The 26,639-nt window shown below is 40.5% G+C and overlaps 1 protein-coding gene across 5 annotated transcripts in view; it reads left to right on the top strand.

Annotated features, from left to right (window-relative positions):
• Positions 1–26,639, top strand: part of ESR1 (estrogen receptor 1) — a 412,991-nt gene that overhangs the window by 368,932 nt on the left and 17,420 nt on the right. For all 5 annotated transcript variants that reach the window (XM_025384525.1, XM_025384527.1, XM_025384524.1 and 2 more), the window contains one exon: positions 1,667–1,800. In XM_025384525.1, the coding sequence (XP_025240310.1) occupies positions 1,667–1,800 (134 nt within the window). The remainder of the gene's footprint in view (positions 1–1,666; positions 1,801–26,639) is intronic.

Genomic DNA, 26,639 nt, shown 5'->3' with positions numbered 1-26,639 from the left:
TAAAAGCAAGACGTAATGTTCTAGAGCCATAAATGAAACATTCGGTAAATTTAATTCTCTATTAAATGTTTTGCAGAAGAAAATACCAGAAAAAAAAACAGAAGAAAAAACAAAAAAAAAAACCCTAAGAAAAACAATTAAAAATACATATGACAAATGGCCTATTACTATAGTATTTAAAGAACTCCTAAAAATCTATGTGACAATGACATATAACAGAAAAATATGTGCAAAGGACAAGAGCAGGCAGTTTAGAGAAAGCCTATCGAATATATTCTCTTATCAACAGTCTATTGTATAAGCTATTTGAAAGCAATGTTTGAACTATCAAAATTTAAAATTCATAAGCCCTTTTATCTAGCAATTCTACTTCTAAGAATTTATTCTATAGCTATCTGTACGCGTATCCAAAGACATAAACATAAGGATAGTCATTGAATGAAATGTTTTTAACGACAAAATACTTGAAAAGAAAGAAATGTCACCCAAGAAAGAAGTGATTAAGGAAAGTTTAGCATTCTGTTCAGTGAAAACATACTGAGCTGTCAAAAAAAGTTGATGGAGAACTCCAAGATCTATTAACTAGAAACAAAACAAGGTGCTAAACAATGTGTTTAGTTTTAATTTATTTATTTTAATTGTTTATATATTTCACAAATCTGTATCTGTGCATTCATAAAATATTTTAACTTCTTTCTAACCCCCTCAAACACATCATGCCAAAATTCAACCTGTGATTAAAAAAAAAAAAAAAAATGAATGAATTCCTTTTGTGTGTAGTATCTCATTCAAATTCTTCAACAACCCTATGGAAAAGATACAGACACATGTTTTTAAGTACTGCATGTTATGAACCTTTGGTTTGCTTATTTAATAGTTGCAACTACTAATGTTAAATTCTTGATGCCAAGGTTAAAAGCCTGGACTTCTAAAAATGTCATGATCTGACATTTTTCTGTTTTCCCAGATTAATCTGCCACCTCCTGACTTCCAACACACTGCTCTATGTTCTTTCATGCTCCTCCTCACATGTTTAGGACCCTCTTCCAAGGAGGCATTCGCACCTCTGCTTGATGAAACCCTACATTATCTTAAAGCGTCCACTCGAATGCCACCTACTAAGCGAATCCTTACATACCATCCCCTGCAACACCAAGGGACTCAGCCCAACTATAGCCCATAGTTATTGTAGTTGTTCTTGTACTTCAAAAGTACCACAAAACACATCTATCAGGACTTGTTATATTAGTTGAAGGCCATGAGCATCTTGAGCCGAGGCCGTGTTTTTATTCCCAGAACTACCACATTGTCTAGAATATAGTAGCAGATCAATAGACGTGTATTAGATAAATCATTTATCCAAATCTTCATCATTTTCCATTACCCATAGGTTGAAGAATTCCATATTTAACATGGCAGACTTGAGGACTGAACTATCTACCTCTTCTAAGACATTGAAATGAGAATGTTTTATTGATGGGAAATTATATTTTTGTTTTGTCTTCTGGAATTCAAATGAATGTTCATACTCCATGAAGACAATGGCTGATAGTTTTTTGTTAAAGATTTAGAACCAGTGGATTTTTATGAATGTGAACCCTTTCATGTCTTGTGGAAGATTTTCTGTTTTTTAATCTTTTTATTTGTTTTTGCTATGTTTTCACAGGAACCAGGGAAAATGTGTAGAGGGCATGGTGGAGATCTTCGACATGTTGCTGGCCACATCATCTCGGTTCCGCATGATGAATCTGCAGGGAGAGGAGTTTGTGTGCCTCAAATCTATTATTTTGCTTAATTCTGGTGAGTTGATAACATGAGAGAACTCAATGCTGGATTAAATATTTATTTGTATTTTTCAACCAGATACAATCTACCCACTCCAAAGGCATAATGTCATAAATAGAAAGAAACTACTGACACACATTTAAAATAACTTACCAACATTGCAGATTCCTTACAGAGGTAGAACCATGCTAGCCGAATAGACGCATGAAAAATTGTCATTTGGCATTGAATCAAATGGCCTTTGAGCTGAAATTTTTGTATGCTTTCACAGATATGAGGATGTTTTTGTTCAAATGGTACATGTATATAGACATATGTTAGTTGATAGTTATATTATGTCTGAAAATAAGTAGACCAAGTAACTCTGCTAAGAAATTGTGACCAATTCCAGGCTCCAGATAGTAAAGAAAGAGGGTTATTTGAGACAGACCATGTTTCTGGTCGAAACTGATTAGCTAAAAATATAGTTGGCTTAGAGATAGAAAAACCTGTTTCTAAAACAGAAGAATGTGGAATGCAATAAATCGTCCAGCTGACAGAGCATTTTCCATTTGCTCTATGAAGTCTAATTCTACTGCCCCTTCGTATTTATTTGCTTGAGAAAGCTTAGCTAAGAGCAACATCTGGTTTTTTTGTTTGTTTGTTTTGTTTTTTAATGTAGTGAGGTTGGCTGTTGTATAAAGAAAGAGTCACTGTATGTCACCCAGATGGAAACTATGGTTCAGCCTGATTTAGTGCACTGACTCCTCCCAGCCTCTTGGTATTTGGATCTAAGCTCTAGCTCTACAGCCTCTGGGACCTAAAGCTCACATTGGGTATCAGCTGTACAGCAGCTCCCCTTAAGCTCCACCTTTCCCCCGGCTCTAACTCCACTTTGTGCCTCATTCCTCATTCTCACATAGAAATCACAGCTATTTTGAAGCCCTGGGCCTGACTTAGTTTCTTATGCCATTAGACATAGTCTCAAATTCTTCAATAGCTCAACTGCAGCTTGTATTGATCACATACATAGAGAATCAGCACTTCCTTGTCTTTGCACGTGTTTTTGTCTCTTTCTGATGAGTGCCAATCCCTTCCCACTTGCCCTAACAATTTTTCACTTTTCTTCCCCACCACTGCTAGGAATGGTGCTGCTTAATGGAATCAGCCCTTCTTTCTCTTTTCTGATGTTTTTGTCTCTTTCTGATGAGTGCTGATCCCTTCCCACCTCCCATGACAATTTTCCACTTCTCTTCCCCACCACCACTAGTAACCTGTGTTGCTTAATGGTTATCACAGTAATCATTCTCACTTATCAACTGATAAATGGAAATCTGTACTATTACACTAGGCAAGGACTGAATTACAGAATGAAGTCCCATGATAAATGATGTGATCCGCACTAAGGAAGTGATTACCACACCATTCAAGTTTCTGGTTCCACTCAAGTGCATTGTGCTTTTCATTTCGGTCATTTGTCCTGTACATTGTAGGGTCCAGATCCCACAATGGCTCTTTATTGGATGAGAGTTCTGGGAGCAGTGCCGCTCGGCTACATGGTGCCAGGTCCTGAACCTGTGCCTTCTTCGGTGGAGGGCTGGCACGTGCTGACAGCTTTCATGTGGGCAATCTGGGAACTTCAGGGAAGGCAGGCCTATTAAGTGTTAAGACTCCCCACCCCACACTTTTACTAAGAAAAAGTACCCCAGACAGGAAGTAAAATTAGCCAGAGTTGTATGATCCAGATAGTGGATGCTCTGATCTCGGTAATAACAAATATTTCCTCCAGATCCATATAGACTTTTCCTGCATTATTGTTTTGTTTCTGCTCCTATGACAGAGTGAATTTTTTTAACTATTATACAAAAAAAATCAGGATTTTGGCCATCAAAACATTGGATTCATAGACCCAGGGTTTTTACAACCCAGGGGGAAAAACTTTCAGCCCTCACAAGAAAGTATTTTATTAAAGACTGGCACCCAAACCTCAAGACTGTATTTCCCACTGCAGGATTTGGCCCCTGTCTGCCTCCTTCTCAGACTAGTTAAAGTTTCATACTCCGTCCTTGTTCCTTCACTTATTTCTTAGGATCTTCTGTGCACTTCTTTGCTCTTGAAGGGCAGAAACGCTATTGTAGAAATACAAGGCACCATATGCTGACATAGTTTACAGTTGTCTTTTTCATGAGATAACACAGCGGCTGGCAGCTCCTCTTTTCTATCAAGGACGGTACTGCTGGCTCAGGAGAGCCGTAAGCAAACAGAAGCTGTTTCTCAACCCTGTACAAAGCGAAACCACTCTCTTCCCTATAAAAGTGAGCTGTGCCGCAGAAGAGCGGATCTGCTGCTGAGCAGGGCTCCTTGTGTCTCCTATTGTTCCTGAAAAACAGCATCAAAGAGGGCAAGACTCTGACACACAATGCTGTAGCATTAGGAGCCTTTTTCGAATAAAAAAAGCAACGGGTCATATGAAGCATGTGGTCATACCACAATCAACAATTTTTCCCCACAACTGGGGATATGTATTTTTCTAAAAGTCCAACCAATTCGTGGCTCTGATATGGGGCAGCTTTACCTATCATGAGACCAATTACCAAGTGGCTGTGACTCCAGGAATCTCTGATAGAAGCCAAGCTGGAAACAGTTCAGGAAACCTGAGCTAGAAGATGCCTTTCTGACGCCTGGGAAACAAAACCTCAGTGTATGGAGGAACCCAAGGTTTTGTGTTGAGCCCCAGTCGCCAAGGTCTGAGTAGGCTGGGTTTATATTGGCCCCGATTTTGTGGCCGAGGCACAAGGGGAATTGAAAGGTTGTTGTGAGGACCTGCTCGGAATGTCTTTCTGGAAGTTTGGAGAGGGTCTCTCCACTGCCAAAATTTCCATGGGAAGCCATCTTCACAGCTGCTTGGGAGTGGGAGATATTCGTCATCATTTCTGCCCCATTTAGAATAATTTATTACTTTGCTTGCAAAAACCCAGAATCATCCATAGGACACACATTGTTTATTTTTCCACTCCACACCAAAGGACAGAGGCATTCCTGGTTAATCCAAAGATGCCAACTTCAAGACATTCTGAGAACTAGCTGGGCAGAGCTCAAGTGTAGGGCAAATCGGAACAGAAGCGATGGGCTCAAGGCAAAAGCCCATGAAGCAGCAGCTGTAGAGAAAGGATGGGAGCTGGAGCTGCAAAGCGGGCCATGGTAGAGGGTCTGGGCCTGCCCATGGTATCTCTTGTACCCAGTGGGAATTCAGTTTTCCTGTATATCATTCAAATGTTTCTCATTTTTCTAGGCCCAGCTCACTACTCCAGTCCATAATGAATTTCCTCTCTAGACTATTTCAATTCTTAGAGTCACTACCACACAATCTAGCCTTTGGTTAGTTGGTTGATTTCATTCATTTATTAAATAATTTAATGTTTATTGAGTTCCTACTATGGACTTTGTGCCACATACACAAAAAAGAATGTTACGGTTGTGTGGAATGTTTTTCTTTGCATTTTTTATGTTAACCTGGATTTTTCTCTCACTCTTTACGCACATATTTCCTAATCTCCCTATAAACTATTTGTATTTTTTTTGATTCCTCACAGTCTATTTAGCCTGTGGACTGTCAACAGATGTTACATCATTCAGTCATTTAATAGATGCTTATTTGCTAGACATGGCCAGGAGGACCTGGAAAGTCCTCATTTTTCCCATCTGTTCTTACCATTCTGAAATGTATCATGCTCTTGAGTGCTCCACAGATCTAGATGATATCAAATTATTAAATGGAAAAAGCAAGACCCATCTCCTTGGGTTATTGTGGATAAGGGGGAAATTGTGTATGAAGCGTGTGTTGCAGTTCATGGACCACAGTAGGCCCTTAGTCAACAACAGCTATCATCATCACCGATGAGAATCTCTGGCTTAAATGGAGTAGGTTCATGCCTTTTTTTCAGTGTAATGAAGTGTTTTAGCTTAAAGGCCTTTAGCAAGGCTTACAATACAAAAATGTGGGGACTCCAGTGTAACACCAACAATAGAGACCACCATAGCTGTTATCCTGAGACTGTTAATTATGCCACGTAATTAGATTTAGAGAAAATTGAGAGCAACATTTATCTTGTGGAAAAGAATTGATTGTGATTGGAAGTTACTGTTGAGAGACCTTGATGAAAACTCTCTGGTGAACTGCTGTGGCGTCTCATAGGTAGGCACATCATTCATCAGTGGGCTGTGGTTTTGCTTAACCTCATAACCCCTCAGAACCCACTTCTATCAGAAAACCACCCTTTCAGTGAATGTTCCTCAAGGCTCAGAAAAATTCATATGTCAAAACTTTCTATGTAAAAATCTATACTCTCTAATAAATATTTGGTTTGGCCTTCACATTCAATTTAATAATGATTTCTACCTCTTTTCCGAACCCCTTTGACCACAGTTCTATATATTTAATTCTGAAGAGCCTCATGCACATCTCTCCCTGGTAACTTTATCTATTTCTCTCCCTGGAGAACCAGCCAGACCGTGATTCCAGCCCTCTGTCCTCTCTTCAACCGCAGTTCCTCTTTTTCTCTCCCGACTCCACAAACCTTCTCCAGTTACCCAAGTGCCTTCTGTGTGCTGCTAGCTTCTGCATCACTGTTAGCAGGGCCACTTGTTCCCCTGGGTATGTCTTATGCTCTTGAAGTGCTGTAGCCTTGCTCACCTGTTCATCCAAAACTGATCCTCAGACAACGTTTCTCTTTCAATTGATGGAATAATAAAGGGGAATACGGGTCAAAATTCATAGACATTTAAATACCCCACGTGAAAAGTTAAGGGAAAACAAGATAGGAGAAAGAATTATGGCAACATCTCTAAAATGTGTACTTTAGTGTTTAGCAAAAATGGGACTATGGAATGTCAAACAGGAACCTATATGTTAAACATAAACACGAAGCAGTGCCAGCTGCTGTCTGCCATCTAGTCATGCTTTGTTAACGTGGCATGTCTTGCCATGATGGTGCCCTCGTGAAACGAAGGATGCTGAAGCCGATGCCATTCTGTTTGCTTTGATCAGAAGCCACTCTCTGGTCAAGGAAGTATTTGTTTCATAGTTAATTATAACAAGTTCTCATCACAAAGATTATTTTCTCTCTCCAGATCTGGATTATTTGCACTCACTTTATATTATTAGACAATTACTCGGAGCGTTTATGTTTTTAAGTTTAGAAATAACACAATGATTCAGAGAGTCCCTGTATTTAGACGAAAGAACATTTTTTGAACACATTGACTGTAAACATTGAAAATCATTAATTCTCAACAGTCGAAGGTTTCTGACAGGAACAGCCCTTGGAAATTGTAAATGGACACATTGTCAGGTATGCCCATTGTTGTCACATTGGAGATTGGATTCTATTCTCTCTGGAGTCCTTTGTAATGCCAAGCTTCCTCTCCAGGGAGCTTGCTTATTGTCATTATTTTGAGAGAAATGGCACTTCATAGTATTAAGTGGTTCATTGTCTCTTTTCTGGCTGACTGTATTCTGTAGGCAGCCACTCAACTTTGGAGCCTTTCTCTGGTACCAACTTTTGGTGTTGCCTTAAGCAAGACTCATGTCCCCTGTTAGTTTCCTGACAACATGGTATGGCATGGACTTTGTCATGAGAGAGGACTGAATTCAAGAGAGGCAACTCTGCCACTTCCTTGGCAGAAGGGGGATGACCGACGTCCTTTGATGAGCTGCTTCCCTGAGCCTAATTAAAAAATAGAAATAATGACACTTAACTCACAGAATTGTTGTGACAATGGAAAGAATGACCAGTTAGTAAAGCATCTTGCACCGTGCCTAGCACACAGTAGATGCACATGAGTGTAACTGAGCTTTTTATGTTATGCCCTCCAAATACAAAGCCTTAGTTTTTGTCACTATGAAATAAATTACTCTGCTCTTCTTAGCAGGTAATACATCAAGTCGTGAGTGGAAATTCTGTGGGAGAATTTCACTCCTGCCCTTATGGGTTAAAAGATTGCATTCTTATGATGAAGATGTTCTTGTGAATAGAATCATCTCAGGTCCCAAATGGTGTGGATTTGGTCCTGCATCTTGCTGCAGAGCTCTCTTGGAGCTTCTGAAACCCGGGAAAACCAGCCAAATGCCTGCAGCCTGGGGCAAATGTAGGGAGTTTTAGTGTGAATTCATGGGAGGTGAAAAAAGACAGCAGGTGTTGAAAGACGGGAAATCCTTGCACTGTTCTGGATGTTAGCAGCCATTTTCCATTCACATTCAGAACCTCAGGAGGAGAAGCTGCCTATCATTTTGTGTCCTCAAGAGAACCAACAAAGGGGAATGCCATCTCCCAGATACTCGATTTGATGACCATTTTGTCCTACCTTCTCTAGGGTCCAGACATTATGTAAATTGGCATTAAGTTTGAATAATGTATGGACCCAGTTAAAAGGAAAAAAATGCTTTGGGAGGCTGAGGCAGGTGCATCGCCTGAGGTCAGGAGTTCCAGACCAGCCTGGCCAACATAGTGAAACCCCATCTCTACTGAAAATACAAAAAGTTAGCTGGGCATGGTGGTAGGCACTTGTAATACCAGCTACTCGGGAGGCTAAGGCAGGAAAATCACCTGAACCTGGGAGGCAGAGGTTGCAGTGAGCCAAGATCGTTGCGCTCTAGCCTGGGTGACAAGAGCAAAACTCCATCTCAAAAAAATTTTAAGACAAAAGGAAAAAATGCTCACCTGATTCCCGCAGTGCTGACTTAAAATGTTCTTAGTATGCCAATGTTGCTTAAATATGAATGACTGTATCTTCTACTTAAATTGACAACCGCACCAAATATAAACTGCAAATGTTTATAGCTCTTATGTAAGTATAAAAGCAAAACAAATTCATAAATTAAATATAAACTAAAAGGAAAACTGATACTAACAATGTTCTGTGTGATTAAGTTGCTATTTGCAACATGCCCGGGGCAGACTCCTGGCCTCTTTGCATCTGACATTGGAGGCTGCACAGCATGTGGCCCCAACTGGGCTCTCGCAGCACTTGCTTGCACTCAGAACGGTGCCAAAACCTTTGCTCGCCCAGTGTGCTGCAACGTCCGTCATTTGGATTTGGCAGCAACACATCATTTATGCATTTTGTTTGCTTCTGTTCTGTATTTATTTGAGATACTTAAAATATAACTGCTAGATTCTAAGGCATTCATAAGCACCTGTGAAAAATGTGTTACTTAGGAAACAGTTCAGGGTTCCATGGATTATCTAGATTGGTGTGTCTTAAGACTGACCACACAATTCAAATGGGGGCATGGGGGAGGGGAACTCTGTGAAAAATCTCTGTATGAGCACCCACACCCAGAGATTCCTATGTAATTATCCCTGAGTGGTGCCTTAATATCAACATTTGTTTAAAACCATCCCCCAAGACTAAAATTTGTGACCAGGATTTAGAACCATTGTCTTAACTGATGCAGAACACTCTGATATTAATGTCTTCGTGTCTTTTGGAATATCATTAACACAAAAGCATACAATTTTAAAATTCTTAAAGACAATTTAAAGACCTATGAGAATCCATCTTTAATTCTCAGGAGCGTGTGGAACCTAGTTTGAAAACTACTGGCATAGATAATTGAATTTCCACTAAAATAAAATAAGTCTCTAGTATATTACAAAAGTACCCATTCTGCAAACTGCAGAGGAGCCACTGATCATCCTTGGAACTGTGCCAGGCACTGCCCGTGTAAAAATGAGTAAGGTCCACTTCCTCCCTGGACCGGATTGGGTAGGAGGCAAAGATAGTTAAACAATTATTTTAATATTATGAGTTCAGGGTTGTAATGAAAGTAAGCATTGAGTGCTGCAGAGACCCAACAAAGGAGTCCTTAGCTGAGGACTGATCCTTTGCTGAGTGACGAGGACATTATCGGACCACCAGGCTTGATGGCATGTTGTACGGTAACAGACCAATACAGCAAACAGCAGGAGTTGCAGCAGAGAAGGAGTTTAATAATTGTGTGGCCGCCAAATAAGGAGTCAAGGAAACCTCAAATCCACCTCTCGAAAAAGTCTGGGACTTGGCTTTTTAAGGCAGTTCTGGCAAGAAGGAGGCTGAGGAGCTGGGGGTAACTGATTGGTTAGGACATAGGGGAGGAGATAATAAGGATATAGAAACTCTGTTCTTGCACTGGGTCAGTTCCTTGGAGGGGGTCCTCACTCTGGCTGGCAGCAGTGAACTCATTGGAATGCAGGATCTGAAAAATATCTCAAAATGGCAAACTTGAGAATTTTTTGTTTTTTTTTTTTAACATCAAAGATGTTATCTATAGAGGTTAGGACTTTGTGACAGGGGCTACGTGACTTCAAAGTGGTGAGTGGCTATAAGAAAGTGAGCTATAGCAGCAGTCCTCAACCTTTTTGGTACCAGGGACCAGTTTCATGGAAGAAAATTTTTCCACAGATGGGGTGGGGTGGGGTGGGGGATAGCTTCAGGATGAAACTGATCCACCTCAGATCATCAGGCATCTGGATTCTCATGAGGGGCACACAGCCTAGATCCCTCACATGGGCAGTTCACACTCCTATGAGAATCTAATGCCACCGCTGATCTGACAGATGGCGGAGCTCTGGTAGTGATGCTGACTTGCCCACCACTTACCTCTTGCTGTGCGGCTCAGTTCCTGACGGATCACGGACTGATACCAGTCTGTAACCCAGGGGGTTGAGGACCTCTGGGCTATAGGGCAGGCTGGTTAATGCTTAGTCGTGTTTCTATTCAAAGCTTATGTTTTTGTTTAAAACCTAGTAATTTGGTTTTACTGATTTTATGAAGATGATTTCAAGGATGAGTAGGATTAGCTGGAGTCAGAAGGACACAAGGGAATTTCTGGCAACAACGTTAAACTACCAGTGAATGTCTCATCAAGCCACTGGACCTCTAACTACTTCTAAGCAGTACTGTCAACCTTATAGTTATGATGTATGAGATAGTGTTGTGATATAAGACAGTGCAAAAACCTAAGTTAATATCACCATTTCTGTTGTACTCTCTATTTCAAAGGAAAAAATCTTCAGCAATCTAATATCCTACCAAAATTTTGAAGTCAAGGCCTCCCTGCTCTAATCAAAGAACTAGAGCTGCAATCAGGCCATATATTTGGAAAGGCCATAGATGCCCTCCCTCTGTCCTTGTTCCCAGCATACTGAACTATAGTCTAAAAGACTTAAAACTTGAACTAAAGAAAACCTTAAGGAAACAACAAAATTCCACTTATTTCCTGAGCCCAAAAGTAAAATAATTGTTTTTTAATGAATTTTTCTTTCCCTGCAAGATACTATGAATTGTTCAATGGGTATTCAAAGCATACATAATAGAATATGTATGCTTTCATACATAATAGAATATGTATGCTTTCCTGAAAAATTGAAATGGAACATCAAACTGTTCTGTAAAGTTTTAAGTCTAGACCAAAATCACAGCAGTTAGCGAGAATATGTACGTCTGCATCTGCCACTGATGGCCCCATTGCTCCCTCCAGCTGCTTCTTTTGGGCTGAAGGATGGAAAAGCAAACTCCCTGCATTGAGTTCCATCTTGCCCTGCATGGCCTGCCCCATGGGGTCATTGAGCTCTCCACCAGCTTCCACCTCTTCCAGCACTTTCTCCCAGAGGGCCCACGGCTGCTATTGCAGATTGAAATTGATTGAGGTGGATTCAGCTCCCTTTCCTCTGAGTTTTTACTTTAGATGTGCTTTTTAGGTTGTGTTTTTCTTCTGGCATATAAGAAAGACAGCAATATTCCATGGAACTGAGTGATGTCTGTGGCTTTGTCAACTGTTGTTTGTTAGCCTGATCACCATTTATTGAGTGTTTACTACTTTCCAGGCATTGTGCTAAGTGGTAGAAATACAAAGTTACCTTTACTTGCCTCATCTGTAAAACAGATAGAGTAGTAGTTCCTACGGTGTGGTTTATGTGAGGCATAGGGACTGCGCCCTGGAACCTAGGGAGAACTCCATAATAGGGACCCTGTGCTCATATCAATAGTGGTAACAATTAGGAAGGCAGCTCCTACCTCAAAGACCTCATCATCTGATGATAAAGGCAGATATAACAAGAAAATTGTTCTTTTTAAATATAAAATTGTGATATAAAAATAGTTTTCACTAAATTGGATTTTTACCAAATTTATAGAAACAAAATAATAAATTAAGGAAATACAAAACGACCTGACGTTAGCCAACCATGTTGATGTTCTGATTATCTTACTGCGAAAGAGTGTAGGGTTAAGAACAAGGGACTTTGATTCCAAGATCAAATCCCTTTCTGCTATTTCTTAGCTGTCTGACTTTGGACAAGTTGCTTAAACCCATTGTGCCTCTGTTTGCTTGCCCATGAGATGGAGATTATAATAGCGCCTACCTCATAGGGCTATTTTTAATACAAGTTAGCTCTTAGAACAATACCTACTTAAACTAACGATTTGTATTAGGTACTCTTTTATTTTCCATCCATACTGTGTATGCATATATTCATATTTATATTTATGTATTCTAATTAGGATTATATACCCCTACTTTCTTTAAAAATAAGGTTTTAAATAACTATATAATCAGTCATGAGGATACAACATGATTTATTCAACAAATCTGATGCTGTGAAACACATAAGTGATTTCTCTTTCAGGATTATAAATAACATTTGTTTTGCATTCTTTTCATAATCTTTTGCTCACTTTTCATTGTTACTTTGTATATGTTGCTAGAAATTGATTTGCTGGTGAAAAGGGTATAAACATTTTTACCGCTCTTGATACATACTGCCTGCTCTTGATAGATATTGCTTACTGGCCCAGGAAACTTTATCAATTTCACTTTTACCAAGAGTGTATGAAAGCATTCACATGAGTGTAACCTTATCATGCAGTGTGGGCCATAAGACAGAGGAGAGTTACAGAGGGCAGACAGCTTCCCCGCTGCTCAGCCACTGCCCTCTGCTCTAAAAGAGCCACAGTAGGAATTTCTACATAGATCCTATCATAAACATGTCCTTGTGAAACAAATTATCTTCTCTCAGAGAATTTTCTTCATTTTAGTATCTATATAGCTGCTTGCTATGTTCATTTTAAATTTTGTGACTTGCACGGACACAGTGCTGATGAACTGCTTATTTCAGGCAGTCTAAGCTCCCCAAGCATTTGCATTTTATGTCTTATCCTCTGTTTTGGACTCTTTGCCACTGATTTTTTTTTAAAGTGATATTTTAAGAAAGAGGAGGGTTGATTTGTTGTGAGTGTATCTCTCTTTAAAAACTTTTCTAGGGAAGGACAACCTCTTCCAAAGACTTCTTTTGCTTTCTATGATTGACAGTCCCTGGTCAGTAATGAGCTTGAAGGAAGCTGCTGGACCCGGCACTGAACATGGGGCTGTGCTATCACCTAGCCGTGCCTTTCTCTGGTGATCAAGGAGCTGCTGGTTCAGACGGTGCCCTGTCTAATCCCACTAAGGCCCGAAGGACCAAGTGCAGTCTACTCTCCAGATTCTCTGCAACAGAAAGCAGACACTTGGGCTTCATGGTCCAGGTTGGAACAGGTAGTTAGCTCTGAGGACAGCTATGCATGAATGTCAGGAGGGGACTGGCAGGGGAACATTTATTTATTCTTTAAAATTGGAAGCAACAGTGATGGATGAAACCCAGAATGCGAAATTCACTTTCATCTTGATAAGCAACGCTTCTGTCCTTTCTCCTGGAATAGCAAGTATTAATCATTGAGTTCGATAATGTAGCCTTCACATTCAGTGAAAGCCAAACACTCAGCACCTTCTAGAAAAATCTTAGTGCCATGCTTTCTTAGCATCTTGCATGTCCTCTGAGGATGATGTGTTGTTCATCTTTGAAGCTGATCTTTTGTACTTGCATGTGTAGCTCAGGCTAGTGATGACACGCCAGAGGTATTTCCAACTAAGAACATTATTCACAGACGCTTTGGTTACAAATTTGTTAGCTCCACTTCCTGCTAAAACGACTAGCCTTGAAGAGTTTCAGAAATGGGAGCAGCCTTAAGGATGATAGAAATATTATGAAAATAGTAATAAGTCATACCCGTACAGCAAACTCCTTTTTCTTTGGAGTATCTGTTCATCAGCCATATTTTCCCTCTCAACAGTCCGGGTGTTGACGAAGATCGTGAAATAATAGGAATGAAAGGGACTTTGATTTTGTATTTTTAATAGCATTTTCCTCCACCAAATTACGAAAGTAATGCATGACCAAGGCAGAGAACTTGGAAAATACAGAAAAGCCACCAAGCAAAATAATCTCCCAAGAAATCATAATTTCACCACACAAAAGTAACCATTGTCAACATTTTGGTGAAAATCCTTAATTAAAGAGACTCTTAGAAGATGCCAGTTCACTGCCACTTCTTCCTTTCTCCACACCATCCTGCACCCTGTTTTGAAATGCAGAATTGTTTCTAAATCATTCCAGGAAAATTATTAGTTTTCTGAAATATCTCTGGAGGCGAGTCTATTGGCAGTCATTTCTAGTTTCTCACAAACCTTGAAGTTAGGAAATTATTTGTGTAGCTTTTGAGCACTGGGCCAGAAGTGAGGGATATTTGGGTTCTAGTTCCAGCTCTACCACTTATTTACCAACTGGCCGACCTCAGGCAAGTCCAGGCTAGCGGCCCTGCCTCAAGCCCCTCCAGATGTAACCTCTGCAACCCCACTTCCTTCACTTCCTTTTGCCTCAGTTTCCCAATAATTTCCTAGTAATTGTACTGAATCAGTGTTTTTCATTTTTTACATTAAAATTTATTTATTTTTAAATTTTATTTTGTTTTTAAAGACTTTATTTTTTATAACAGATTTAGATTTGCAATGAAACTGAATGGCAAGTACAGAAAGTTCCCATATAGTCCCTGCCCCCACACATACACAGTCTTCCTCACTATCAGCATCCCCAACCGGAGAGGTACATTGGTTACAGCCGATGAACCTACATTGACACATCATTATCACCCAAAGTGCATAGTTTGCACTGGTGTTGGGCATTTTAGGGTTTTTGACACATGTATGCACCATTGTAATATCATACAGAATAATTTCATTGCCCTAAAAATCCTCCGTGCTCCTCCTACTCATTCCTCCCTCCACTCCACTCCTGGCAATACTGATATTTTTACTGTCTCCGTAGTTTTGCCTTCTTCAGAATGTCATATGCTTGGAATCATAAGGTTTGTAGTCTTTTCAGATTGGCTTCTTTCACTTAGTGATATGCATTTAAGTTTCCTCCATGTCTTTTTATGGCTTGATAACTCATTTCTTTTTATCACTGAATACTACTCCATTGTCTGGATTATACACACTTTATTATACACACATTCACCTACTGAAGGATGTGTTGGTTGCATTCAAGTTTTGGCAATTATGAATGAAGTTGCTATAAACACTCATGTGCAGGTAATTGTGTAGATATACATTTTTAATGCTTTTGAATAAACACTCAGGAGCACAATTGCTGGATTGTATAGTATGTTTAGTTTTGTAGGAAACTGCCAAACCATCTTCCCAAGTGGCTGTACCATTTTCCATTTCCACCAACAATGAGTGAGAGTCCCTGTTGCTCCACATCCTCATCAGTGTTTGGTGTTGTCAGTATTCTGGATTTCGGCCATTCTGACAGGTGTATTGTGGTATCTCATTTTGTTTTAATTTGCATTTCTCAGATAATATCACACGGCGCATCTTTCAGTAAGCTTATTTGCCATCTGCATATTTTCTGTGGTGAGGTGTCTGTTAAAGTCTTTGGTCCATTTTTTAATCAGGTTGTTTGTGTTCTTATTGTTGAGTTTTAAAAGCTCTTTGTATATTTTGGATAACAGTCATTTAGCAGGTATGTCTTTTGCAAATATTTTCTCCCAGTCTGTGGCTTGTCTTCTCATTCTCTGGAGATCAGTGGTTTTTACACTTTCTTCTGCTGAAGCCAAATATTATGGAAGAAGCCATGGGGTCACCAGAGGATAGGTGCACAGGGTAGTGAGGGAAAGTTGGAGTGAATGGGCTCTGGTGCCCCCACCCCGCAACATTTCTCTTGCTTTAATCAGAGAAGTTTGACTTCATCCAGATTGCATTTGAGGACTTTACATGAGGTTCACCTTTTTGTTTGTTTTAAATGTGGTTTTTACTCTCAAAATGTTTTAAATACCACTGAACTTGATGATCATCGTAAGGCCCTTTTAAGATTTATGATTCTGGAATTCTGTGGCTGTATTTTTGCAATGTAATATAACCTTCCTCTCCTTAAGAAAAAAATGAGATAAACCTGTTATAAACAATCACGTGACATTTTTTCAATACAGTTTTCATCCACGTAGTGCTCACTTAGATAGAAACAATACACCTAAAGAATATGCACCATTCACATGCCCACTCATCTCTCAAAAATAGGAACTTTCAACACTAGGTATCTTTTTCACAATAATCAGAGAGAACTCTCAGCCATTTCAATTCTAGCCTAGGAAAAAGAGGGAAAATATATTTGAAGGTTTCTGGTTCATGTGATAAATTTGCAGACCAGAACCAAGATGATATGACCGTCATTTATTAGTGACTAGTGCAAAGCATTGCAGGCTATTAAGCAGGCTGTTCAGTTCAGGGTGATATGGACATGCACACATTGGCCAATCATATATGCTCAGATTGTATGTCATTTTTTTCTGCATTTTAGTCTAAGTGTCAGATAGGTGTTTCGTGATGTTTTATAAACACTTCTGTTCATATGAACATTGTTCATTGATTTGGCAAGGAATGAAGGGGTGTCATTTTCATGATTTTATTTGTATATTAACTATTCCACAGCAGATTTGAAATGCCTTACCAAATTTTATGCAGTGTAAAGGGGTAAACCAATATTTGACACAATCATTATAAATTGAGGATAATCTGAAGAAAATAATAAATCCAGGAGTCAGATTAGCACACTGATATGGTTTGGCTGTGTCCCCACCCAAATTTCATATTGAATTGTACTCCCATAATTTCCATGTGTTGTGGGAGGGACCTAGTGGAAGATAATTTGAATCATGGGAGTGGTTTCCTCCAGACTGTTCTCACTGTAGTGAATAAGTCTCATGAGATCTGATGGTTTTATCAGGGGTTTCCGCTTTTATATCTTCCTCATTTTTTCTCTTGCCACCACCATGTAAGAAGTGCCTTTTACCTCCCACCATGATTCGGAGCCCTCCCCAGCCATGGGGAACTGTAAATCCAAGTAAACCTCTTTTTCTTCCCAGTCTCGGATCTGTCTTTATCAGCAGCATGAAAATGGACTAATACAGTAAATTGGTTCCAGGAGTGGGGTGTTGCTGAAAAAAATACCCCAAAATGTGGAAGCAATCTTGGAACTGGATGTCAAGGAGAGCTTGGAGCAGTTTGGAGTGCTCAAAAGAAGACAGGAAAATGTGGGAAAGTTTGGAACCTCCTAGAGACTTGTTGAATGACCTTGAGAAGAATGCTGATAATGATATGAACAATAAGGTCCAGGCTGAGGTGGTCTCAGATGGAGATGAAGAAATTGTTGGGAAGTGGAGCAAAGGTGACTCTTGTTATGTCTTAGCAAAGAGACTAATGGCATTTTGCTCCTCCCCTGGAGATTTGTGGAACTTTGAACTTGAGAGAAATGATTTGGGGTATCTGGCAAAAGAAATTTCTAAGCAGCAAAACATTCAAAAGGTGACTTGGGTGTTGTTAAAAGCATTCTGTTTTAAAAGGGAAGCAGCATAAAAGTTCAAAAAATTTGCAGACTGATGGTGCAGTAGAAAAGAAAAACCCATTTTTTTGAGAAGAAATTCAAGCTGGCTGCAGAAATTTGCATAAGTAACAAGGAGCCAATGTTAATCCCCAAGACAATGGGGAAAATGTCTCCAGAGCATGTCATAGGTCTTCATGGACGCCCCTCCCATCACAGACCCAGAAGCCTACGAGGAAAAGAAACAATTTTGTTGGCTGGTCCCAGGGTCCCCATGCTGTGTGCAGCCTAGGAACATGGTGTCCTGCATCTTAGCCACTCCAGCTGTTGCTAAAAGAGGCTAAGGTACAGCTCAGCCTATGGTTTCAGAGGGTGCAAGCCCCAAACCTTGGCAGTTTTCATGTAGTGTTGAGCCTGTGGGTACACAGAAGTCAAGAATTTAGGTTTGGGAACCTCCACTTAGATTTCAGAAGATGTATGGAAATGCCTGGATACCCAGGCAAACATTAGCTGCAGGGATGGGGCCCTCATGGAGAACCTTTGCTAGGGCAATGAGGAAGGGAAATGTGGGGTTGGAACCCCCACACAGAGTCCCCACTAGGGCACTGCCTAGTGGAGTTGTGAGAGGAGGACCACTGTCCTCCAGACCCTAGAATGGTAGATCCACTGACAGCTTGCACCATGTGACTGGAAAAGCCACAGACACTCAATGCCAGCCTGTGAAAGCCGTCATGGTTGGAGGTGGTGTTGGCTATACCCTATAAAGCCACAGGTTTGGAGCTGCCCAAGACTATGGGAACCTACCTCTTGCATCAGCATGACCTGGATGTGAGACATTCAGTCAAAGGAGATATTTTGAAGCTTTAGAATTTGACTGCCCTGGTGGATTTTAGACTTGCATGGGCCCTGTAACCCCTTTGTTTTGGCCAATTTCTCCCATTTGGAACCGCTGTATTTACCCAATGCCTAAACCCCCATTGTATCTAAGAAGTAACTAGCTTGCTTTTGATTTTACAGGCTCATAGGCAGAAGGGACTTGCCTTGTCTCAGACAAGACTTTGGACTGTGGACTTTGATTAATTCTGAAATGAATGAAGACTTTGGGGGACTGTTGGGAAGGCATGATTGCTTTTGAAATGTGAGGACATGAGATTTGGAGGGGCCAGGGGTGGAATGTTATGGTTTGGCTCTGTGTCCCCACCCAAATCTCATCTTGAATTATACTCTCATAATTCCTAAGTGTTGTGAGAGGGACCTGGTGGGAAACAATTTGAATCATGAGGCCAGTTTTCCCTATCTTGTGGTAGTAAGTCTCATGAGATCTGATGGTTTTATCAGTTTCTACTTTTGCATCTTCCTCATTTTCTCTTGCTGCTGCCATGTAAGAAGTGCCTTTCACAAGCATAGGGAAGAAGTATCCTTGCTGGACCTGCAGGCTGTCCTTCTTCTGACAATATGGACTGCAAGTGCCTATGTTTACTTTGACCAAGACGGCCTTTCTTTTCACAGAAAGCCGTGGTACACCCCTTGAATTTCATAAGACCTCTCTTTGCAGTGGGTTAGATGCTCTTTTATACTCTGTCAGAAAAACATATTTTTTTCCATTTAAAAACCAATCTTTTGGTCACTTCCAAGATGGCCATATAGGAATAGCTCCAGTCTGCAGCTCCCAGTGAGATTGAATCAGAGGGCAGGTGATTTCTGCATTTCCAACTGAGGCACCTGGTTCATCTCACTGGGACTGGTTGGAAAGTGGGTGCAGCCCACAGAGGGTGAGCCAAAGCAGGGCAGGGTGTCGCCTCACCCACAAAGTGCAAGAGGTCAGGGGATTTTCCTTTCTTAGCCACGGGAAACCATGACAGACTGTACCTGGAGAAACAGTACACTCCTGACCAAATACTGCACTTTTCCCCACAGTCTTGGCAACTGGAAGACCAGGAGATACCCTCCTTTGCTTGGCTCAGTGGGTCCCACGCCCATGGAGCCTTGCTCACTGCTAGCGCAGCAGTCTGAGATCAACCTGCAATGCTACTGCTTGATGGGGGAAGGGGCGTCTGTCATTGCTGAGGCTTGAGTAGCTCATCGTGTAAACAAAGCAGTGGGGAAGCTCGAACTGAGCAGAGCCCACCGCAGCTCAGCAAGGCCTACTGCCTCTCTAGATTCCACCTCTGGGGGCAGCACATAGCAGAACAAAAGGCAGCAGACAGCTTCTGCAGACTTAAACATCCCTGTCTGACAGCTCTGAAAAGAGCAGTAGTTCTCTCAGCACAGTGTTCGAGCTTTGAGAACTGAGAGACTGCCTCCTCAAGCAGGTCCCTGACCCCCATGTAGCCTGACTGGGAGACACCTCAAACAGGCAGGTGCCCCTCTGGGACGAAGCTTCCAGAGGAAGGATCAAGCAGCAATATTTGTTGTTCTGCAGCCTCCACAGGTGATACCCAGGCAAACAGGGTCTGGAGTGGACCTCCAGCAAACTCCAACAGACCTGCAGCTGAGGGGCCTGACTGTTAGAAGGAAAACTAATAAACAGAAAGGAAGAGCATCAACATCAACAATAAGAACATCCACACCAAAACCCCATCTGTAGGTCACCAACATCAAAGATCAAAGGTGGATAAAACCACAAAGATGGGGAGAAACTAGAGCAGAAAAGCAGAAAATTCCAAAAACCAGAGTGCCTCTTCTCCTCCAAAGGATTGCAGCTCCTCACCAGCAAGGGAACAAAACTGGATGGAGAATGACTTTGGTGAGTTGACAGAAGTAGGCTTCAGAAGGTCGGTAATAACGAACTTCTCCAAGCTAAAGGAGCATGTTCTAACACATCATAAGGAGGCTAAAAACCTTGAAAAAAAGGTTAGATGAAAGTCTAACTAGAATAAACAGTGTAGAGAAGACCTTAAATGACTTGATGGAGCTGAAAACCACAGCATGAGAACTTTGTGACATATGCACAAACTTCAATAGCTGATTTGATCAAGTGGAAGAAAGGATATCAGTGGTTGAAAATCAAATTAATGAAATAAAGTGAGAAGACAAGACGAGAGAAAAAAAAGAATGAAAAGAAATGAACAAAGCCTCCAAGAAATATGGGACTATGTGAAGAAACCAAATACATGTTTGATTGGTGTACTGGAAAGTGATGGGGAGAATGGAACCAAGTTAGAAAACACTCTTCAGGATATTATCCAGGATAACTTCCCTAACCTAGCAAGGCAGGCCAACATTCAAATTCAGGAAATACAGAGAACACCACAAAGATACTCCTCAAGAAAAGCAACCCCAAGACACATAATTTTCAGAGTAAACAAGTTTGAAATGAAGCAAAAAGACGTTAAGGGCAGCCAGAGAGAAGGGTCAGGTTACCCACAAAGGGAAGCCCATCAGACTAACAGGGGATCTCTCAGCAGAAACCCTACAAACCAGAAGAGAGTGGGGGCCAATATTCAACATTCTTAAAAAATCTTATAAAAAGGAATTTTCAACCCAGAATCTTATATCCAGCCAAGCTAAGCATCATAAGTGAAGGAGAAATAGAACCCTTTACAGACAAGCAAATGCTGAGAGATTGTGTCACCACCAGGCCTGCCTTACAGGAGCTCCTGAAGGAAGCACTAAACATGGAAAGGAACAACTGGTACCCAGCCACTGCAAGAATATGCCAAATTGTAAAGACCATCAATGCTATGAAGAAACTGCATCAATTAATGGGCAAAATAACCAGCTGACATAAAAATGACAGGATCAGATTCAAACACAACAATATTAACCTTAAATGTAAATGGGCTAAATGCTCCAATTAAAAGACACAGACTGGCAAATTGGATAAAGAGTCAAGACCCTTTGGTGCGCTGTATTCAGGAGACCCATCTCACATGCACATAGGATCAAAATAAAGGGATGAAGGAAGATCTACCAAGCAAATGGAAAGCAAAAAGAAAAAAAAAAAAGCAGGGGTTGCAATCCTAGTCTCTGATAAAACAGCATTTAAACCAACAAAGATCAAAAGAGACAAAGACAGCCACTACATAATGGTAAAGAAATCAATTCAACAAGAAGAGCTAACTACCCTAAATATATATGCACCCAGTACAGGAGCACCCAGATTCATACAGCAAGTCCTTAGAGATCTACAAAGAGACAGACTCCCACATAATAATAATGGGAGACTTCAAAACCCCACTGTCAATATTAAACAGATCAACAAGACAGAAGGTTAACAAGGATATCCAGGACTTGAACTCAGCTCTGGACCAAGTAGACCTAATAGACATCTACAGAACTCTACACCCTAATCTACAGAATATACATTCTTCTCAGGACCACATCACACTTATTTTAAAATTGACCACATAATTGAAAGTAAAACAGTCGTCAGCAAATGCAAAAGAACAGAAGTCACAACAAACTGTCTCTCAGACCACAGGGCAATCAAATTAGAACTCAGAATTAAGAAATTCACTCAAATCCATACAACTACACGGCAACTGAACAACCTGCTCCTGAATGACTACTGGGTACATAATGAAATGAAGGCAGAAATAAAGATGTTCTTTGAAACCAATGAGAACAAAGACACAATGTACCAGAATTTCTGGGACACATTTAAAGCAGTGTGTAGAGGGAAATGTATAGCACTAAATGCCCACAAGAGAAAGCAGGAAAGATCTAAAATTGACACCCTAACATCACAATTAAAAGAACTAGAGAAGCAAGAGCAAACAAATTCAAAAGCAAGCAGAAGGCAAGAAATAACTAAGATCAGAGCAGAACTGAAGGAAATAGAGACACAAAAAACCCTTCAAAAAATCAATGAATCTAGGAGCTGGTTTTTTGAAAAGATCAACAAAATTGATAGACCGCTAGCAAGACTAATAAAGAAGAAAAGACAGAAGAATCAAATAGACGCAATAAAAAATGATAAAGGGGATATCACCACCGATCCCACAGAAATACAAACTACCATCAGAGAATACTATAAACTCCTCTATGCAAATAAACTGGAAAATCTAGAAGAAATGGATAAATTCCTGGACACATACACCCTCCCAAGACCCAACCAGGAAGAAGTTGAATCTCTGAATAGACCAATAACAGGTTCTGAAATTTAGGCAATAATTAATAGCCTACCAACCAAAAATGTCCAGGACCAGAGAGATTCATAGCCGAATTCTACCAGAGGTACAAAGAGGAGCTGGTACCATTCCTTCTGAAACTATTCCAATCAATAGAAAAAGAGGGAATCCTCCCCAACTCATTTTATGAGGCCAGCATCATCCAGATACCAAAACCTGGCAGAGACACAACAAAAAAGAGAATTTTAGGCTAATATCCCTGAGGAACATCCATGTGAAAATCCTCAATAAAATACTGGCAAACCAAACCCAACAGCACATCAAAAAGCTTATCCACCAAAACCAAGTCAGCTTCATCCCTGGGATGCAAGGCTGGTTCAATATATGCAAATAAATAAACGTAATCCATCACATAAACAGAACCAAAACACATGATTATGTCAATAGATGCAGAAAAGGCCTTTGACAAAATCCAAGAGCCTTCATGCTTAAAACTCTCAATAAACTAGGTATTGATGGAATGTAACTCAAAACAGTAAGAGCTATTTATGACAAACCCACAGCCAATATCATACTGAATGGGCAAAAATTGGAAACATTCCCTTTGAAAACTAGCACAAGATAAGAACGCCCTCTCTCACCACTCCTATTCAACATAGTGTTGGAAGTTCTGGCTAGGGCAATCAGGCAAGAGAAAGAAATAAAGGATATTCAATTAGGAAAAGAGGAAGTCAAATTGTCTCTGTTTGCAGATGACACGATTGTATATTTAGAAAACCCCATCGTCTCAGCCCAAAATCTCCTTAAGTTGATAAGCAACTTCAGCAAAGTCTAAGGATACAAAATCAATGTGCAAAAATCACAGGCATTCCTGTACACCAATAATAGACAAACAGAGAGCCAAATCATGAGTGAACTCCCATTCACAATTACTACAAAGAGAATAAAATACCTAGGAATCCAACTTACAAGGGATGTGAAGGACCTCTTCAAGGAGAACTACAAACCACTGCTCAACAAAATAAAAGAGGACACAAACAAATGGAAAAACATTCCATGCTCATGGATAGGAAGAATCAATATTGTTAAAATGGTCATACTGCCCAAAGTAATTTATAGATTCAATGCTATCCCCATCAAGCTACCACTGACTTTCTTCACAGACTTGAAAAAAACTAAAGTTCACATGAAACCAAAAAACAGCCTGCAAAGCCAAGACAATCCTAAGCAAAAAGAACAAAGCTGGAGGCATCACGTTACCTGACTTCAAACTATACTACAAGGCTACAGTAACGAAAACAGCATGCTACTGGTACCAAAACAGATATATAGACCAATGGAACAGAACAGAGGCCTCAGAAATAACACCACACATCTGATCTTTGGCAAACCTGACAAAAACAAGCAATGGGAAAAGGATTCCCTATTTAATAAATGGTGCTGGGAAAACTGGCTAGCCATATGTAGAAAGCTGAAACTGGATTCCTTCCTTACACTGTATACAAAAATTCACTCAAGAAGGACTAAAGGCTTAAATGTAAGACCTAACACATAGAAGAAAACCTATACAATACCATTCAGGATATAGGCATGGGCAAAGACTTCATGACTAAAACACCAAAAGCAATGGCAACAAAAGCCAAAGTAGACAAATTGGATCTAATTAAACTAAAGAGCTTCTGCACAGCAAAGGAAACTATCATCAGAGTGAACAGGCAACCTACAGAATGGGAGAAAATTTTTGCAATCCACCCATCTGACAAAGGGGTAATATCTTTGTAGAATCTACAAAAAACTTAAACAAATTTACAGGAAAAAACCAAATACATCAAAAAAGTGGGCAAAGGATATGAACAGACACTTCTCAAGACATTTATGCAGCCAACAGACATATGAAAAAATACTCATCATCACTGGTCATCAGAGAAATGCAAATCAAAACCACAATGAGATACCATCTCATGCCAGTTAGAATGGCAATCATTAAAAAGTCAGCAAACAACAGATGCTGGAGAGGATGTGGAGAAATAGGAATGCCTCTACACTGTTGGTGGGAGTGTAAATTAGTTCAACCATTGTGGAAGACAGTGTGGCAATTCCTCAAGGATCTAGAACTAGAAATACCATTTGACCCAGCGATCTCATTAGTGGGTATATACCCAAAGGATTATAAATCATGCTACTATAAAGACACATGCACATGTATGCTTATTGCAGCACTATTTACAATAGCAAAGACTTGGAACCAACCCAAATGTCCATCAATGACAGACTGGATTAAGAAAACGTGGCACATATACACCATGGAATACTATGCAGCCAATAAAAAAGGATGAGTTCATGTCCTTTGCAGGGACGTGGATGAAGCTGGAAACCATCGTTCTAAGCAAACTATCACAAGGACATAAAACCAAACACCACATGTTCTCACTCATAGGTGGGAGTTGAACAGTGAGAACTCATGGACACAGGGCGAGGAATATCACATACTGGGGCTTGTCAGGGGGTTGGGGGAGTGGGGGAGGGATAGCATTAGGAGAAATACCTAATGTAAATAACAAGTTGATGGGTGCAGCAAACCAGCATGGCACGTGTATACCTATGTAACAAACCTGCACATTGTGCACATGTACCCTAGAACTTAAAGTATAATAAAAAGAAAAAAAAAGTGCCTTTCACCTCCCGCCATGATTCTAAGGCATTCCTAGCCTTAGAACTGTAAGTCCAATGACACCTCTTTTTCTTCCCAGTCTCAGGTATATCTTTATCAGCAGCGTGAAAATGATACACACACACAGAAGTATATCTTTACAGTTCCCAGGATGGACTGCAAGTTTGGCTGTAAATTTCCTTTGCCTGGCCAAAGCAAAAAGAACACATTTTATTATAAGGTTCACAGGCTTTTAATTCAAAAAAAAAATAGACCAGTTATTCAACATAAAAATTCCTTTTCAGACAAAGTTCTACAAAGTCTATTTCTCAGAAGTAGGACTTTGGCAAGGACTGTGCAACTGACAACTCAAAGTCATTTATTCCGTGGTGAGAAACCAGAGTACAGATCTTTTGGGTTACCAGTTAGCGGATGATCCATGTGTTTTGATAATCACCTTGGTGGTGATTAGGCTAAAGGTCTCCTATGAAAACCACTAACTTCACACTTCATAGGATGCACCGAAGCCCTTATCACTGCATGGATGAGGGCTAGGTCAGGGCATTGGGAGGCAGAGTTTATAACATGTGGCAGGAAGCATTGAAATTCTATTCCACCTCTTGATGTATCAGGTCAGGAGTGAAATCTCCTATCTTCCTCTTCTGGATCACTTTCCTCCTGAAGCATCTGGCATAGATGTCTAGGTATAGCTGGGCATTGTGGTTTGTGCCTATAGACCCAGTTACTTGAGAGGCTGAGGCGGGAGGATTGGTTGAGCGCAGGAGTTTGAGGCTGCAGTGAGCCATGATTGCACCACTGCACTCCAGCCTGGGTGAGAGAGCAAGACCCTGTCTCTCTTTCTAAAAAAAATAAAAAAGAAAAAGAAAAAAAGATGTCCAGGCGTGTTCTGGTTACTGCTGCTGACTGCTAAATTTAACAGCTAGAAAAAAAATGTTTGGACTCTATAGATCATAAATTTGGATAAGACACAGAGGGAATGGCTTGTCTCATGTTCACAATGTCTGAAGTCTTAGATGGGGAGAGTTGTCAACCAAGGGTAATTTGAGAGTTATGGGCTGGAGCCACCTTGAGGTATCTTTATTCATAGGCTAGCAATTGATATTGGCTGTTGGCTGGGACATCAACTGGACCTGTCAAATGGGAGACCTGTCTGATATCACAGCATGGGACACTAGACCTCTCACAAAGTGGCAAGGGCTCCAGAAGCAACTGTCCCAGCTGACAAAACAAAAGTTTCATAGCCTTCTATGACATGCACTTAGAAGTGGTAATGTGTCACTTCCAGCCCATTCTATTGATTAGAAGTGAGTCATGAGTCCACTCAGTTTCAAGGGAGAGGGCCCAGATCCCATATCTTCATGGGAAGGGTGCCAAGAATACCTTGTAGAAAAACTTGTGGAT

This window comes from Theropithecus gelada, chromosome 4 (assembly GCF_003255815.1).
Source record: "Theropithecus gelada isolate Dixy chromosome 4, Tgel_1.0, whole genome shotgun sequence".
NCBI lineage: Eukaryota > Metazoa > Chordata > Mammalia > Primates > Cercopithecidae > Theropithecus > Theropithecus gelada.
This window is presented reverse-complemented; position numbering and strand designations above follow the sequence as displayed.